This window comes from Rhinopithecus roxellana, chromosome 21 (genome assembly GCF_007565055.1).
Source record: "Rhinopithecus roxellana isolate Shanxi Qingling chromosome 21, ASM756505v1, whole genome shotgun sequence".
In the NCBI taxonomy this organism is placed as follows: domain Eukaryota; kingdom Metazoa; phylum Chordata; class Mammalia; order Primates; family Cercopithecidae; genus Rhinopithecus; species Rhinopithecus roxellana.
This window is the reverse complement of record NC_044569.1, coordinates 3,235,415-3,252,781: the sequence shown is the minus strand read 5'-3', so window position 1 is coordinate 3,252,781 and position 17,367 is coordinate 3,235,415. Positions and strand designations below refer to the sequence as shown.

Below are 17,367 nucleotides of genomic sequence, written 5' to 3'. Positions count from 1 at the left end.
TTGCGGCACTATTCACAATAGCAAAGACTTGGAATCAACCCAAATGTCCATCTGTGACAGACTGGATGAAGAAAATGTGGCACATATACACCATGGAATACTTTGCAGCCATAAAAAAGGATGAGTTTGCATCCTTTGTAGGGACATGGATGCAGCTGGAAACCATCATTCTTAGCAAACTATCACAAGAACAGAAAACCAAACACCGCATGTTCTCACTCATAGGTGGGAACTGAACAATGAGATCACTTGGACTCGGGAAGGGGAACATCACACACTGGGGCCTATCATGGGGAGGGGGGAGGAGGGAGGGATTGCATTGGGGAGTTATACATGATATAAATGATGAATTGATGGGTGCTGACGAGTTGATGGGTGCAGCACACCAACATGGCACAAGTATACATATGTAACAAACCTGCACGTTATGCACATGTACCCTAGAACTTGAAGTATAATAAAAATAAATAATTTTAAAAAATTAAAAAAAAAAAGAAAGTGGTTCTTATGTATATATTTCTATCTTATCAGTGTTGCTTTTTCTTTATGCTTCTTTGTCTACCAAGGCTCTCAAATATGTCTTCTCCTGGTAGCCTTTCCTGACTCCTCCAGGCAGAATTACTTTCTTCTTTTGTGTTTCCTTCAGTTTATGCGTCTTTTATAGCCTCCTTGTGTTTTGTCTCTAAGATAATAGGACCCCGCAGAGGCTCACACCTGTAATTCCAGCACTTTGGGAGGCCAAGGCGGGTGGATCACTTGAGGTCAGGAGCTCGAGACCAGCCTGGCCAACATTGTGAAACCCTGTTTCTACTAAAAATACAAAAGACTTGATCCAGGCATGGTGGCACATGCTTGTAATCCCAGCTACCTGGGAGGCTGAGGCAGGAGAATAGCTTGAACCTGGGAGGCAGAGGTTGCAGTGAGCCAAGATCATGCCATTGGACTCCATCCTGAGCAACATAGAGAGACTCTATCTCAGAAAGAGAGAGAGAGAGAGAGATAATAGGGACCATATCTGTTTACATCCCTGAAGTACGTAGCACAGAATCAGTTCTCTAAATGCTTGTCGAATGCAGGTTGTTGAAGAAATGTCATTGATGTTTCTGTCCTCCCTAAAAATATATTGGTATTCAATAATGAGCCTAAGATAATCAGGAACGCATGATCATTTTATGCATCTATATTCACCACTTTGGATTCTGTAGGGGAGAGTAGGGATGGGCAGCAAAGGAGGAAGGAGGGATGAGATAGTATTAATATTAGAAAATGACGTTTGTTCCCAAGGGGCTTACAATCAAGTTGGAGATAGGATACTTGCTACCAGTGAGGGGGCAGATGAAAAGTAGTTAAAGGAGAGAAAACTAAAGGTACACGATTTCAGGAATCTCTAATGATCTTCTAAGGAGTTGTTTTTTAAACACTTATTACTGGTTAAATAACTAATTTCATGGTGGTTGTTCTTTAATACTAGTCTGAGAGCAGTTTCACGGAAAATTCTGGCTCTTTGAATACTATAAGTTCAGAACGCATTATTTTTCTTAGTGTGTGTTCATTTTCCTTTTTAGAAACATGTTGAGAGCAGTTGCTCCAGAAAGGCTTTCTTGCTAAGCTTTCCCCTTAATGCTATTTTGGTTGAAATGTGCATGAATAATGCATAAAATCCAATAGTGTAGATGGGCAAAACCAATAGATAGTTATATCATGAAATTGAAACCAGTTTTAGCATTTCTCAGCAGTCGTAAGAGTACATCTTTTAAATCTTGAACACTTGGAGGGCACCAGCCATATCTCATTCGTCTTTCCAAACTGCTTCTGCAACTTGCACTTTACCTGATGTGTGGTAGGTACTTAGTAAATGTTGACTTACTACATCGAAGTCACATGCAAATATTTTGTTTTCTCACTATGGATTGTTCTGCAACTGGCCTTTAGTTCTAGAATTGTTTTCTTTGTAGAGTTCATGCATAATGTGACCTTCCTAAAAATAGTGTTGAGAAACAAGACAAATTGGGAAGCTCTGGATTTGGTAGCCCAAAATAGATCCACGTAAGATTTCCAGTAGCCCACACACTATGGTTTGTGTAACTCCTCATCTTCAATTACATGTGCAGATTTTGCAAGTTGTAGAAAACAGTAGTAGATTTAGTTGCTTGGGGACAAGCCGGTACTCTTAAGAAACTCTGTCACAAGCAATACCCTACCATTTGGCTAATTTTGACCTTGGACATCATTCAGAGAGGATCTGTCTAGAACGTCTCCGACTCTTGTTGCTTGCTGCCAAGAATCTGTTCCAAGCCTTTGTCACTTCCTTAGTAAATTATTGTAGCAGTCTCTTGGCAGCCCCCTCTGGACTCATCCTGATTTTCGGTTTATGATTCACCTTAAATGTGTTAGGTTGTGTTTACTTTCTTTCTGTTCTTCATATTTACTGTGCTATTTCTAAGCTTATGCAGTTGTACCTCAAGGCTGAATAAAAATTTGGCACTGATATTTTCAGCTATACCTTGGGTTGCTTTGGCCATTTTCAGAACATGCCCGGTACGTGGGAAACTAAACAATAAAGGTATTAAATTAAGCATGTGTGTGTTTCCTGGCTGTTTTCTGTTACCTTCAGTAACAGGAGGAAGGCTGACTTGGACGTTATCCACCGTTCTTCCCCGTCTTGCTGCTTTGTGTACTATTTGTTCTCAGGCTGGTTTCCAAAGGTCAGGATAAGAAAGTGCTTATCAGGATAACTTAAAAGAATCGTTGGCGTGTTTATATTGTGAACTTTATGGCCTCTTCTTTAAGCCTTTTAATAGTAGGAAAAATTAACAAATCAAGTCTTGGAAAGTTCTCTCACTCACTTAAAGAAAAAGAGCATAACGGTCAGGATCTTCTTAATTCTAGAGTAAAGTTAAAGTCACCATAACCCAGTGATAGCCGTTCATTGACTTCCATTCTATTTTGATGAGAAAGGAGACTGTGTTCATTCTGAATGTGTTTAAAATAATTCTGAGTTCTAACATGGACAGAACTTTAAAGATCTGAGAGCAGGTGCAGTGGCTCACACCTGTAATCCCAGCACTTTTGAGAGGCCAAAGTGGGTAGATCACTTGAGATCCGTAGTTCAAGACCAGCCTGGCCAACGTGGGGAAACCTCGTCTCTACTAAAATACAAAAATGCTGGGCGTGGTGGTGGGCGCCTGTAATCCCAGCTACTAGTGAGGCTGAGGCAGGAGAATTGCTTGAATCCAGAAGGCGGAGGTTGCAGTGAACTGAGATCACGCCACTGCACTCCAGACTGGGTGACAGAGCAAGACTCTGTTTCAAAACAAACGAACAGAAAGAACTTTAAGGATCTGGGCCATTGTAGATCTATCACATTAAAGCAAACTTTGTGGGATTTTAAATTTTAATTCTATTAATACTGCTGTTTTAATTGAGGAACTAATCAGGTAAATATTCTGTCCACCTTCAATGCTTCTGTAAACTAGAACATTTATCTTATAAAATATATGTTTTTCAAAGTGTTATTCTGACACTTCTTAATGTTTTTAAGAGACAGGGTCTCGCTCTGTTGCCCAGTCTCAAACTTCTGGGCTCAAATGATCCTCCACCTCAGCCTGCTGAACAGCTGTGACTACAGGTGCACACCACTGCACATGGCTTGATGGCTTCCCTATAAAATATAATCATCAACTGAGTCACCTGAACCCTTTTGAAACTAGATGAGAATAAACACACCCACAAATAAGTGCTTATCAAGTATTCCATTTCCCGTCATTACTCAGGGCTGCACAGATTTCCTAAGTGCTCATCAAAAGTTCAGTAAATAATGTAGGGCTATTTCATAAATCTTTTATGCTGTTTTTCAGGGGTCAGAAGTATCCTAAAATTTTTGAGTGGCTTTGCCTGTTATAGAAATGTATATGTTTGTTAAGGGGAAAATCAAAAGAATAAGACAGGCTGCCATTGTCTGAAATCTAGCTATGTATATTGTAAAAATACCTTCCTTCTGCTACATTAAAAAATACGGCTCTAGAAAAATTGACCAGTTTTCCTGGAAGTGAGGTAAGAGTTAACCAGACCAGAATATAGTTCATGGATCCAACATGACAGCTAGCTCATTGACTTTTAGTGACAGGTTTTTGTATGTTTGCCTGGTTTTTGTTTGTTTGTTTGTTGTTTTTATTGTGGTAAGATATACATAACATAAACTTCCCAGCGTGACCGTTTTTGAGTGTACCATGCAGTGAGATTAAGTACCTTTACTTTCCTGTGCAACCATCACCACCATCTCTCTCCAGAACTTTTTTGTCATCCCAAACTGAAACTCCATCCCCATTAATTACCAACTCCCTATTCCTCCCTCCTCCCTCCGCTTTTTATCCTAAAAGCCCTGGTGTTGTGGCCTCACCCTCCTGCAAGAAAGCACTGCAACTAGCACATGGAAGGCAGGATGCACCTCTTCCATTGCTTCATGCTTTCTACTAAGGCATTAATATATTGCCCACTAACATTTTGATATTTATATGTGGGGGGAACATTGAAGAACCCAGAATTTTAAGATTGAATTATCGGTGGGGCATGGTGGTCCATGCCTGTAATCCCAGCACTTTGGGAGGCCGAGGTGGGCAGATCACCTGAGGTCAGGAGTTCAAGACCAGCCTGGGCAACATGGTGAAACCAGTCACTACTAAAAGTTCAAAAATTAGCTGGGCATGGTGGTACGTGCTTGTAGTCCTAGGTACGCGGGAGGCTGAGGCATGAGAATCGCTTGTGGGGGGGAGGCAGAGGTTGCAGTGAGCCGAGATTGTGCCACTGCACTCCAGGCTGGGCGACAGAGCAAGGCTTCGTCTCAAAAAAAAAAAACAAAACAAAACAAAAAAAGATTGAATTATCACTTCAGAGATACTGAGATGTAGTGCTGATTTGTTTTATAGGGAGACTTGAAAATAACTTCTGTGGATAGGCTTTGACTTTCATCAGCAACCTCCACAGCGGCTATGCCCTCTTTAGTATTGAGCTAAACATGTTTAAACTTAAGTATCTGTAGATCTGCGAGTCTCCACATGAAACGATGCCATACTAGCGACAGATTGGTGTGACCAAGGCTTTAAAGGTATGATCTCTCAAGAATGGTTCTCCGTTACTGACAGAGTAAGCCCAAACTATTTCACACTATTTACATTCCACATTTCTCTCTTCATTGCACTAGAAATCGCTGAGCTTTGGCTTTTAAGCAACTAGTTAGTTTTTATTTCACAGGCACTGTAAATCATGTAATTGTTGTTTACTTCTTTGCCTTTGAAACAAGAAAGTTCAGAGTTGATGATTTCTCTCTAGTGAGTATACAGAACCTCATGACATGTTTTGGGAGACTACCTCAGCCCTAGCTTCATTTTATATTTCTTCCCACTACTTGCTTTTTTTTTTTTTTTTTTTGGAGACAGATTCTCGCTGTCTCACCCAGGTTGGAGTACAGTGGTTCAATCTCAGCTCACTGCAACCTCCACCTCCTGGGTTGAAGCAATTCTTCCTGCCTCAGCCTCCCAAGTAACTGGGATTGCAGGTGAGTGCCGCCATACCCAGCTAGTTTTTGTATTTTTGGTAGAGATGGGGTTTCATCATGTTGGCCTGTCTGGTCTCGAACTCCTGACCTCAAGTGATCCAACCTCCTCAGCCTCCCCAAGTGCTGGGATTACAGGTGTGAGCCACCACGTCTGGCCTGCGTTGGATTTTTATCCTATATAGTCAGCTTTAAGACAGACTCACAGTCTCATGTCCGCCCATTCTGTGCCTTCCACTGCCATCTCACTGCACACTGCATTCCTCGCTGTGTTGGCCATGGTGTTCTTACTGCTTGGGACGGCTCCTGTATTGTAACTGTCCTCATCCCCACTCTTACTCCTTGTCAGCGAACTCAGCACAATCATCAGCCACAGTTCTTTCCTGATACAACATTCTCCACTCTTTAAGTTGACTGATGCCTCCTTTGTGGCCCACGGCCCCCGTGCAGACTCCTAGAGAAATCTACTGAACTCGTTTGTTCACGCAACAGTTCCCCGCTGCCGGGCCATGCGCAGGGACCAGATCTTATGCTTCCTTCACTTCACAGGCCTTGCATGATACAAGGAAGGGAGGAATGAGTTCAGCAGCATCAGATGTGGTGGATGAGTCACAATAAGAGTTGAAAAATGACCATTGGACTTTGCAATGTGGAAGTAATGGGTGACCTTTCTCAGAACCCTTCAGGGGAAGGGTGGGGATAGCCTGACTATATTATAGCAAGAGGTTTGAGGGCAAGGTATAGAGGAGTAAGGAGGGGGATCGGGGGAGGGGGAAGAAAGAGGTGGAGGCACAGGGAGACAGGGAGAAGAGTGAGGACAAAGAGGGGGTGCGGAACGGGTGAGTGAGGGGCTGCTAATCACAGGACAGGGGTCTGCACCGTCATCTGTTGGAGCATCCCTAGGGGTCAGGGCAGTGGTCCCACGCAGAGGTTCTCAGTGTGACTGATGAGTTTGTGGGTCGTAGATTTTAAGCCTGTGTAGTCACTGAGTTGAAATCTTGTTCTGTGAAGTCCGTCTTTGCTTCATAGAAGCTCTTACTGTTTCTTGTGTAATGTTTATGTCTGCTTTTGCTAAAAGAATTATTTTTAGGTGGGCACATCCCTGCCTTATGATTGATGTCTCTTAAATTGCAAACACACTATCCTGTGCATAAATGTTTTTGAGGTATTTTGCTTCGTTGCTTTATGATTGTCATGATTTCTAAATCATAAACTAATAGTGCATCTTAAATAATACCAGTACAGACGAAATTTTGACTTTTTACATTTTTTTTTTACATTTTTTATTTTTCTCAAGCGAAACAAACTTCAAAATGTTGCAGTGGAACCACACTCACCCCTCACCCCACCACCCGAAGACAGCTGTTATCATCCCTGATGTAGGTCTTGTTCCTGCTGCCTCCTGGAGCTCCTCTCTCACCTCTGCCCGAGCACCAATTCCACTGTTTCAAAATTTGCCGTTGTGCCATCTCTCCTTTGCAGCCTTTCCTGACAGCCCTGTGCCTACTCCAGAAAGCTGACTGATCTCTTTCCACACGTGCCCTCAACAAACTTCTGTCACTGTATTGCTCCCATTTTTTCAGACATCTGCTTACCTGAACCAGACTGGCCTTTCTTCAATGCAGAGAAATTATTTCTTTGCTTGTATTTTAGAGTTGCAAAGCATTATCCTGGGTTTTTTTGTCTTAGCATTATGTATGTTAAAAACAATCTTCTGTTTCATTAAGTTGTTCTTGTAAACATAATGTTAACAACTTATTTCATCTGACAGGCAGCTGTCCCCCTCTTATCAACTGTTTAGGTTGTCTTTAAGTTTTTTCCATTGGTAGTTTGTTTCCTTCTGCCAGAATTGACAATGAAAAATAAATGTCTCTTTAAATGTATTATTAAAATACTCCATTTCTGGCCAGGTGCAGTGGCTCATGCCTGTAATCCCAGCATTTTGGGAGGCTGAGGTGGGCAGATCACCTGAGGTTAGGAGTTTGAGACCAGCCTGGCCAACATGGTGAAACCCCATCTTTACTAAAAATACAAAAAATTAGCTGAGCATGGTGGCACACGCCTATAGTCCCAGCTACTCGGGAGGTTGCGGCAGGAGAATTGCTTGAACTTGGGAGGCAGAGGTTGCAGTGAGCCGAGATTGCACCACTGCACTCCAGCGTGGGCGACACAGTGAGACTCCATCTCAAAAAAAAAAAAATCTGTTTCTTTGTTATAAGGCATAGGACAGAACAAAACTATATTTTCAGAAATTTTACTAAAGTTATATTTATAGAAAACAAAACTTTCCCAACATTAAAAGCCTTTCTGCAGATAACTTGGATCATTCATAGGGTCCAGCGTTGAGAGTTCAAGGTGCACGATCTAACCTGCACCTGGGCTGGTCCGACTGTCGTTCTCCGGAGTCAGCCTGATGTAACAGTAAGGTTCTGTGATTTTTGCTGAATTACGTCATGCAGTAGTGGGGAAAGAAAGCACTAAATGTTTTTATTTCCTGACCAGTTTAGCTGTAATACAGATTTAGCAGATTGTTGATAAATTTGTTGGAATAGGAAGTTTGCTGGACTGTGTATCAGAGCCTTTCCTAGAACTGAGGATGAGGGAATGGCTTGTCCTCTGCTTAAGATGGGAAGTTGGAGGTCATCGTGAATTTCCATTTTAATAAACAACTCAGGCACCATTTAAAGTCTGACGGAGACAGAGTGACTGCTGTTTTGAGCCAAAATACATAAAACATTAAACAAGGAGTCAGAAAACCTGGGTTCAAATCTTGCCTTGCCCACTCACAAGCCATGACAGACCGTTAGTACACTTGTTAATAATCGCATTGTCCCGCCTCACCTCCACTAAAGCATCCTTGTAATGCTCAAAAGAGATGAAGAATGTGAAGGTGCCTGGAAACTCTACTGTCATGTACAAAAATGCATTGTCTTCTTCCCAAACTGGCAGAAGGCACCACTCTGAATATATAGCCAACTGGAAATGTGACTTTTCCATCCTAAGAATGCCTGCCTGACAATTAATATAGGGATGCTTCAGGCTTTGTCCTTGAGAATTTAAATATTATCATCCTGGAAAAAGTATTTTTAAAAGTATTTTATTTATTTTTGTATAGAGACAGGATCTCACTCTGCCCAGGCTGGAGTGCAGTGGTGGGATCATAGGTTACTGCAGTCTCAACTCCTGTCCTCAAGCGATCTTCCTGCCTCAGCCTCCCCAGTAGCTGGGACTACAGGTGCACACCACCATACCTGGCTGTTATTTTTTTTTGTTTGTTTTTACACTTTTTGTAGAGATGAGGTCTTGCCATCTTGCCCAGGCTGGTCTTGAACTCCTGTCCTCAGTCAGTCCTCCCACCCCAGCCTCCCATAGTGCTGGCATTACAGGTGTGAGCCACTGACCCAACCTTTTTAAAGTATTTTAAAATTACTTTGCTTGTATGTCTACAGTATTGGATGTAATTTATACTTCTCATAAGGACATGAGCTACTACAGTTTTTACATTATACATGAGTTTTAAAAATTAAAATTTTTTTGGAAGTTATACTTAAGATGCTTTGTGAGGGAAGAAAGAGGTGGAAATTTTGGGGGCGACCACTGAATATGTTTTCATAAAGAACCGGATAATCTTTGGAGATGTTTTTACTATGTAAGGTGTGTTTACTTGTAAGCTTATGTAAGTGTACATCTGTTTGATAAATCCACTTCAGCCTTATATTGGGTGGAGGTTCTGTGAAATCCCTGAGGAGGCAGTTAACGGCTGGATTGTTGAGGGACAAAGTAGGCTGCTTAGGTTTCAAAGCCTTGAGGCATGAAGGGAGGGATCCATTGTTACCAAAGCCTCACACCCAAGTTCAATTCATTAACTATGAACCTGCTCTGCCGCAGATTCCGAGTCCGAACGGTCCCTGAGTAGACTGGAAGCGGTGACAGCACACTCCTTTGAAGAGGAAGGAGAGCATTTGGGCAGTAGAAGACACAGAATGTCCGAAGAAAAAGACTGTGGTGGCGGAGATGCTCTCTCCAATGGCATCAAGAAACATAGGTAGGATTGCCTCTGACAGTTGTCACTGCCGCCTTTTTACGATAAAGTACATTTGGATTCATAAAGAAATGTATGCCCTGTCTTCATTTATCCCCATGTAGGGGATTTGTATTGCTATATCACCTCAAAGAAAGCATTTAACTTGCATACTTTTTCCTCTATCCATTTAAGAGAATCATCTATTATTGTAGGAACAGAGCACAAAACTTGGGTTTAGCGACCATGTTCTTAGAGGGGCATACAAATCCTTTAGTTGGTGATTTAGAAAGGTTATTCAGAACTACCTGTTGAAACTGATCCTATGCGCCCTTTCTCATCATACATCTTTTATGACTCTGCCTTCCATTGCTATTTTAGTTTCTGGTCATTTGATCTTCTAGTTGGTTTTATTAAGAATGAGTGGCGATGTTGCCAGCCTATTGATGCAGTTTAGTTAAATTTAAACAAAGACATTTATTAAGACCCAGGACTTGCTGAACATACCTGTTTTATACTGTCTAACAACATTAGTATGTTTTTATCCCCTTGATAGCTTAGTCCTAGAGATTGTCCCAAATTAATGAGACGTAATAGATACCCACAGTTCTCTGATTTCAGTCGAAGTTCACAGAGACAGTGGTGTATATGTGTGCTAGTGTTCATATAGTAAAATATTTTATAAAATGATCAGTGAAGGATGTATCCTATTGTCATTGTAAAAATTATTTTTTGGGTAAAGAGTTATTAATGGTAATTTCTGGAAAATCGTTTTTTGTTTAATATTTGTAGGTTGTGTAACTCTGATTCCAATTCTATACCATGATTCTGGCCACAACTGATTTTGACTATTGTTCTAGGAGAAAAACGCATGCGTCACTTCACTGGCCTGTGTATGTTTTCGCTTTGTTAACCAAATGTCTCAGTTTGTATTCATTTTTAAAAGATCAGTGAGTTTTAGGTAACCAACTAGATCAAAACACAGTTTTCTTTCGTTGGGTTAGAGGTTGTCCTCTAAAACATGCTTATAATCGCAAATTCTGTGTCCAGCAATGACTGTCTTTCTTGATTCCCTCTATAGTTACTATCAGTTTCTTTGGATTTCAAAATTCTATTTAAGACATGAGATACTTACCAGTAAACGTGGCAGACCTACCAATCTCTAAAGAGAAGACAGTCTTTAACTATTTAACACATACACCATGCCAGTCTGGTGAGAACACAGGTGAAATCTTTGGAAAGTTCAAAGAAGCATGCAGATATTCAGTATTATTAATATCAGAAAAAGCATTGTGCTTAGATGCTGTCCTCTGCTGTAGCTACAGGGAGTTTCTTTATTGCTTGTCAGGGCCCAGTAGTTCTTTTGTATGTGTGCTATAATCATGACAGTAGTTATTTTGCATTTGACAGAATTATATTATACCATATTCATATATTCCGTGTTCTAAAGTCAAACTCAGAATGGTGCAAATGTGAAAGTTAAGATGAGATTAAACTTTCAAAAACAAATGCAATCAGGACAGGTCACTAAGGAAGAAGACAAAGAAATACAAGTAGGTGACCTAACCAGAAAAGTGTAACTGATAACTGAGATGCAACTTATTAAACCTATAAATGTAATATGACGTTCTTCAGTTAATTCAAAGTGAAAGAGGAAAACTTAGGAAATTGTCAGCAGTGTAGTATGTGGGAAAACATAATTTCCTGTTTTTAAAAAGTAGCTTCCATAGGAGATTTTTAAAACCTTTTTTCTTAAAGTTCTTCCCTAATCAAATAAATAGAGCCTATGCTACAGATAATTTAAAAGTTTAATTTTAGAATAGGAAGCAAGAGTATTCAGTGCTATCAAATCCCTCTTGCCTGCACCCTACATTGCATAATAAATAATCTGTGATTATAATAGACAGTTTTTATATTGATAGCAAGAATAATTTGTATTCATAGTAGTTTGGGTTATGTTTTAGACAAATAGGCATATGTTGCTACATGACCTGGGGGATCAGCCCGAAGTGACTAAAAAATGTATTTGAAGTCTTGTGTTTTATCTTTAAAATTCATATGAAAATTGTATTTGACCTTGTCTTAGATTTCTATTTTCCTTACTGTTAAAAAAATAATTTTCTTACTATTTATTTGACATTTCTATAGAAACCTTGCATTTCTCCCTCACCCCATACCACCAGTAGTACCCTCTGGGAAATACATAAATTTAGGGAGACATGGGATACATATGGATTGTAAACTATTTTTTAAAGAGAGACAATGTGTGTTTTTTTAAATGAGAGAAGAGAATATTATAAATTGTAGTTCACATAGAAAGTATTAAATCCCAGCTTAACTTTTGCTTATAAAATAGAACAGGCATTTTCAACCATTATTTTCTTTTTTAGCCGTAGAACCATTTGTGCAACAGAAGTTTAATGTGGAAGCTGTTAAAATCTCACCACCTTCATTTCTGTGGTACTTTTTTCCAGAAAATATCTAGTTGCTTTGTGGAAAATTAGCTGACACCGTGCTGTAGTCAGATTTATATTTACAGAGTTTATTGCCATCTTGGCCACATGCCATGGAGCAATTCTCAGTGATTGGGGCTAATTTATTATGTTTATTTTGAACTCTAAGCTTCTCACTTGTTAGCAGTAATACCCAACTTATTATATTTGGTAAAGATACTGATATTTACTTCAACCTTGCTGCCAGATACAGTGTAAATGATAATAACAAAAAGCAAATTAGTCAGAATCTGAAAATGTTGGATCCATGTTATGATTCTGTAAACGTTATTCATTATATTAACATGAATAGATTAAAGGAGTAAACCATGTGGTCAACCTAATAGATTTTAAACATTTCAACAAAATTAAACAGTTATTCAAAATGATCAATACATACATTAGCAAATCACAAATACAAGAAAACTTAATCTGGTTCAAACTTAAACTACTTGATAATAGCATATTAAAACAGTTCTTATCAGGAATAAGATGCCTGCTCTCATCTTTTTTATTCAGTATTGTTTGGAGACCACACCCAGACACATACACATAAAACTTAGAAATAAAAAATAGGATGACATCGTCTCCATAGAAAACTTGTAGAAGTTATTAGAGTAAGAAAGTTTGGCTAGGCTGCTGTATATAAATCAGCCAATTACATTTCCGTGGACCATCAACAGACAGAAACTACACTTAAAAGAGGGAGAATATATTTACGGTAGCTTTAAAAAAGCCACATACCTAGGAATAAGTCTTGGGGAAAAAAAGAATGTAATAATAAAACTTTCTGAAAGAGTTAAAACTTATTGAAAAGAAAAATTCATTGTCCTGGTATATGTAATACAGCTATAGCATAGCAGATCAGCGACGGAAAGAATAGATGGTTAGGTAAATTGTGCTTGGATAATCATTTAATATGGAAGAAAAAAATGGATCTCTATTTCATAAACGTAAATACAGATTCTAGATGAATCAAATACTTAAATGTGGAAGTCCAAAACTTAAATATTTTAGAAGAAAATGTAAAATACCTTTACAAGTTTGAGATAGGGAAGGATTTTTTACAACAGAAATATGATAGGGACTTTTTTTCATCTGATTCTAATTATTTGCACTTGATTAGCTTGAATAAAGCCTTCTGTAGTAAATGTGGCTAAGAACCTGAGAGGTTTATTTTGTTGAGATGGTAGATTAGGACCCCAGGTGATTGCTTAGTTGATTCACCCTTCTGATTGCTTTAGATTCTAGTTCCTAGCCACAGGGAAGGGAAGTGTAATATAACAGTTGTCACTGCACACAAATCATTTACACAAGGAATTCAAAGATGAATTGAAGGTAAACAAAGAGGCTGAAAAACGTAAGCTTAAGAAAATACCTTCCAGGAAGTAAGATTATGTTGAGAAAATATTGTTAGTGGTAAATAAAAATTATTTAACATGAAAACATTTAATCACTAGAATAAAACCACCTTGGTTTTAAAAAACTCATTCCCTAGGACAGGCACGGTGGCTCATGCCTGTAATCCCAGTACTTTGAGAGGCTGAGGCGGGTGGATCACTTGAGGCCAAGAGTTTGAGACCAGCCTGGCCAATGTGGCGAAACCCCATTTCTACTACAAGTATAAAAATTAGCTGAGCGTGGTGGCACACGCCTGTAGTCCCAGCTTCTCAGGAGGCTGAGGTTGCAGTGAGCCAAGATCATGCCATTGTACACCAGCCTGGGTGACAAAGCGAGACTCTGTCTGAAAAAAAACCAAACCCAAACAAAATCTCACTTCCTAAAGGTATGGGATAGATGATCTGGGCTCAGACTTCATTAGATCAGAGAATAGAGTTAGTAGCAAGTCACCCCACCCAGAGATCCTCTGGTGCCCTGGGTAGAAAAACATCCTTGTCTATCAGGAAATATTTGGGGTAATTCCTCATCATGTAGTGACCAGGAGCACTTAAGCTACACTTTTGATTTTCAGAGAACCCAGGAACAGTAAGAGAAAGAGCAAGAGCCCTGCTCAGAATGAGCCAGATTTGTGGTGAGGGCTGGGGGCTGGAGGGAACAGTAGTTCTCAGAACAATGGGAGCCTGTGCTTTCCTTTTATCTCCCGACTCCCTGCCTAGAGTACTTGTCCTGGAAAGTAGAGGGGTTGCAATAAAAAGAATGAGTAGCATCACTAGAAGCACAAGCAGCTCTGCTATGGGGCCCACCTCTTTCACAAGCTGAACACAAGCCTATCTCAGCTCTCCCAAGAGAGAAAAGAGAACTAGGGACCAAGGAGCAGGTAATGAGAAGCTTGCAGAGGAATAGTAAAGGAAGAGGATGCTTGGTACTCTAAAAGGCATGGAGGTCAGACGAGGGCACCACTGTGCCGTGGTGTAGGCGGACTGTTGGCAGTCCTGCCTTGGCAGGTGTCTGTCATCAGAGGCTAGTGGAGACTGGACAGCTGGAACAGATTGGCAAGTTGAATGGCAGCAGCTGAAGCAGAGGACTAAAAACCAGCAGACCACTCTCATTACATGTGACATCCATCTCTCCCACAAAAGTGCTTTTGGAGACGTAACAAATGAGAGGGAGTGCCAGCCTGGCAGGAGGAGACTAGAGTGGTTATCCAGCAAACAGGGCTCCAATTTGAAAACCTCATCCAGGACTAACAAGCTGCTAGGCCATGGGGTCACTTCAAGTGTGTTAGGAAGAAGCAACAAGGCAGCGTGAGTCTAGATCCATGAGAATTACCTTCACAAAGCCAACTTGAGTTGCCCAGCTTATTGCCAGGAACTACTCTGGGAAAACTGTGAGGCATCTTTCCTCAGAACGTTCACCTCATCCTGCCCTAGTGTAAAGAGCAGATACGAGTTGCTCTTTTGGAGACGGGCTGAGACTCTTTAAAACACAGTTGGAAAACCCCGAAGTTGCTTCCACTTCTAGCATTTTCTAAGCAAATGATGGTGAGACATATTTTCAGCAGACTCCAAGCGCTTGTTCTCATCTACTCTTGATGAGTGACTATTGTGGGTGAATGAGAGCAGTTCTCTAGGGCAGCCATAATCTGTAAGGCTATGCTTAAATCAACCAACGAGCAAAGAGCTAAGAAACTTATGTATGAAGATAAATAAAAAATATTTTCAGGTGAAAAATCCCATTTCTAAAACTTTTTATTATGGAAATTTTCAAACATGCCTACAAGTAGAATAATATAATGAACCCTTGATTCCCATCGTTCAGCCTCAACATTTACCATCTGCCCAACTTGGTTTCATCTATAAACCACCACATCAATGTTTCGGTTTATTTTTGCTTGTTGTGAGACAGGGTCTCACCCCATTGCCCAGGCTGGAGTGCAGTGGTGTGATTATAGCTTACTGCAGCCTCAGCCTCCTTGGGTCTCAGGTGATCCTCCCACCTCAGCCTCTTGAGTAGCTGTGACTTCAGGCATCACTAGCATGCCTGGCTAATTAAATTTTTTTTTTTCAGAGATGGGGTCTTGCTATGTTACCCAGGCTGGTCTTGAACCCCCAGCCTCAAGAGATTCTCCCACCTTGACTTCCCAAAGTGCTGGGATTACAGGCATGAGCCACTGTTCTCGGCCTCCTGTAATTTTAAAGCAAATCCAAGCTATACCATTTTATCTTTATTTTTTTAAGAACATAGCTTTTTAACTAACAAAAATTGCGTATTTGTGGTGTACGACATGGTGTTTTGAAATATGTATGCTGCACATTTTGTAATGGATGAATTGAGCTAATATATGCATACCTCACATGCTTATTTTTTGTGGTGAGAACACTTTAATCTCTACTCCCTTTAGTGATTTTCAAGTATATAATACATTGTTAGTAACTATAGTCACCATGTTGGGCCAGACACGGTGGCATGGCTCACGCCTGTAATCCCAGCACTTTGGGAGACCAAGGTGGGTGGATCACATGAGGTCAGGAGTTCGATACCAGCCTGGCCAACATAGTGAAACCCCCATCTCTACCAAAAAATACAAAAATTAGCCAGGCGTGGTAGCGCATGCCTGTAATCCCAGGTACTTAGGAGGCTGAGGCAAGAGAATCTCTTGAACCCAGGAGGCAGAGGTTGCAGTGAGCCAAAAGCACCCCACTGCACTCTAGCCTGGGTGACAGAGCAAGACTCCGTCTCAAAAAAAAAACAAAACAAAAACCATGTTGTACAGTAGATTACTTGAACTGATTTCTACAAAAAATATGGAACACTTCATGAATTTGCATGGCATCCTTGTTCAGGGGCCATGCTAATCTTCGTATCATTCCAGTGTTTAGTATATGTGTTGCCAAAGCAAGCACTCATTTCATCTTTTAAATAACGCAGTACGTGTCTCTAAAACAGTGGGAGTCTTTTTTGCCTTTAAACCACAGTACTATTATGCATAAATAATAATTTTTTAATTATCATCAAGTGTTTAGTTCGTATTCACATTTTCTCAGTTGTCTTGTAAATGTCATTTAGTAATTGGATCCAGAACGGTATTTAGTAATTGGATCCCACAGTTCTACATACTGCCTTTGTTTTATATGTCTCTTAAGTCATTTTACTCTGGGTTTCCTCTTCCCTCCCTCATTTTTTCTTGCCATTTATTTTTCAAGAAACCTGGTCATTTGTTCTGTGGAGTATTCTACCATCTGGATATTTCCGGTTGTATTCCTGGCATATCATTCCACATGTTCTTTTACTCCTGAATTTCCTGTGGACTGATGGTTATTTACAGAAGTGTGGCCAGATTTATGTTTCAGGTTTTTAGCACAAAATTCATAGGCACACAAACCACAGGTACTTCCTATGACATCAGTCAGAGAGCATCTGCTCTCTGATTCTCTTCTTTCTGTGATGTTGAGGTTGATTCTTGGGTTTTGTCATTGACAATCTAACACATCCATGATGAAGTTGCCTGACCATCTTTCACCTAATGATTTAGTTGTTGATCATTGTCTTCATCCTTATTTCTTTAGGTGCTACAAAACAGTAGTCTTTCAATTCTGTCATTCCTTCTACATTTATTAGCTGAAAATCTATAAAGAAGAGCTTCCGACCGGGTACAGTGGCTCACACCTGTAATCCCAGCACTTTGGGAGGCAGAGGCAAGTGTATCACTTGAGGCCAGGAGTTTGAGACCAGTTGGCCAACATGGTGAAACTCCGTCTCTACTACAAATGCAAAAATTAGCTGGGCGTGGTGGTGGGTGCCTGTAATCTCAACTATGCTCAACTAGGCTGAGGCAGGAGAATTGCTTGAACTCAGGAAGTGGAGGTTGCTGTGAGCTGAGATCACACCACTGCACTCCAGCC

At 40.4% G+C, this 17,367-nt stretch overlaps 1 protein-coding gene and 1 non-coding gene across 12 annotated transcripts in view; one reads left to right on the top strand and one right to left on the bottom strand.

Moving 5' to 3' along the window:
• OSBPL1A (oxysterol binding protein like 1A) overlaps positions 1-17,367 on the top strand; it is a 234,336-nt gene that overhangs the window by 160,214 nt on the left and 56,755 nt on the right. For all 11 annotated transcript variants that reach the window (XR_004055672.1, XM_010383216.2, XM_010383217.2 and 8 more), the window contains one exon: positions 9,440-9,596. Coding sequence is in view for 10 of the 11 variants with exons in the window: in XM_010383216.2 (XP_010381518.2) it covers positions 9,440-9,596 (157 nt within the window). In the remaining variant the exon portion in view is untranslated. The remainder of the gene's footprint in view (positions 1-9,439; positions 9,597-17,367) is intronic.
• LOC115895621 lies at positions 16,264-16,368 on the bottom strand. The gene has a single exon (XR_004055800.1). It is a non-coding gene; the product is annotated as a U6 spliceosomal RNA (small nuclear RNA).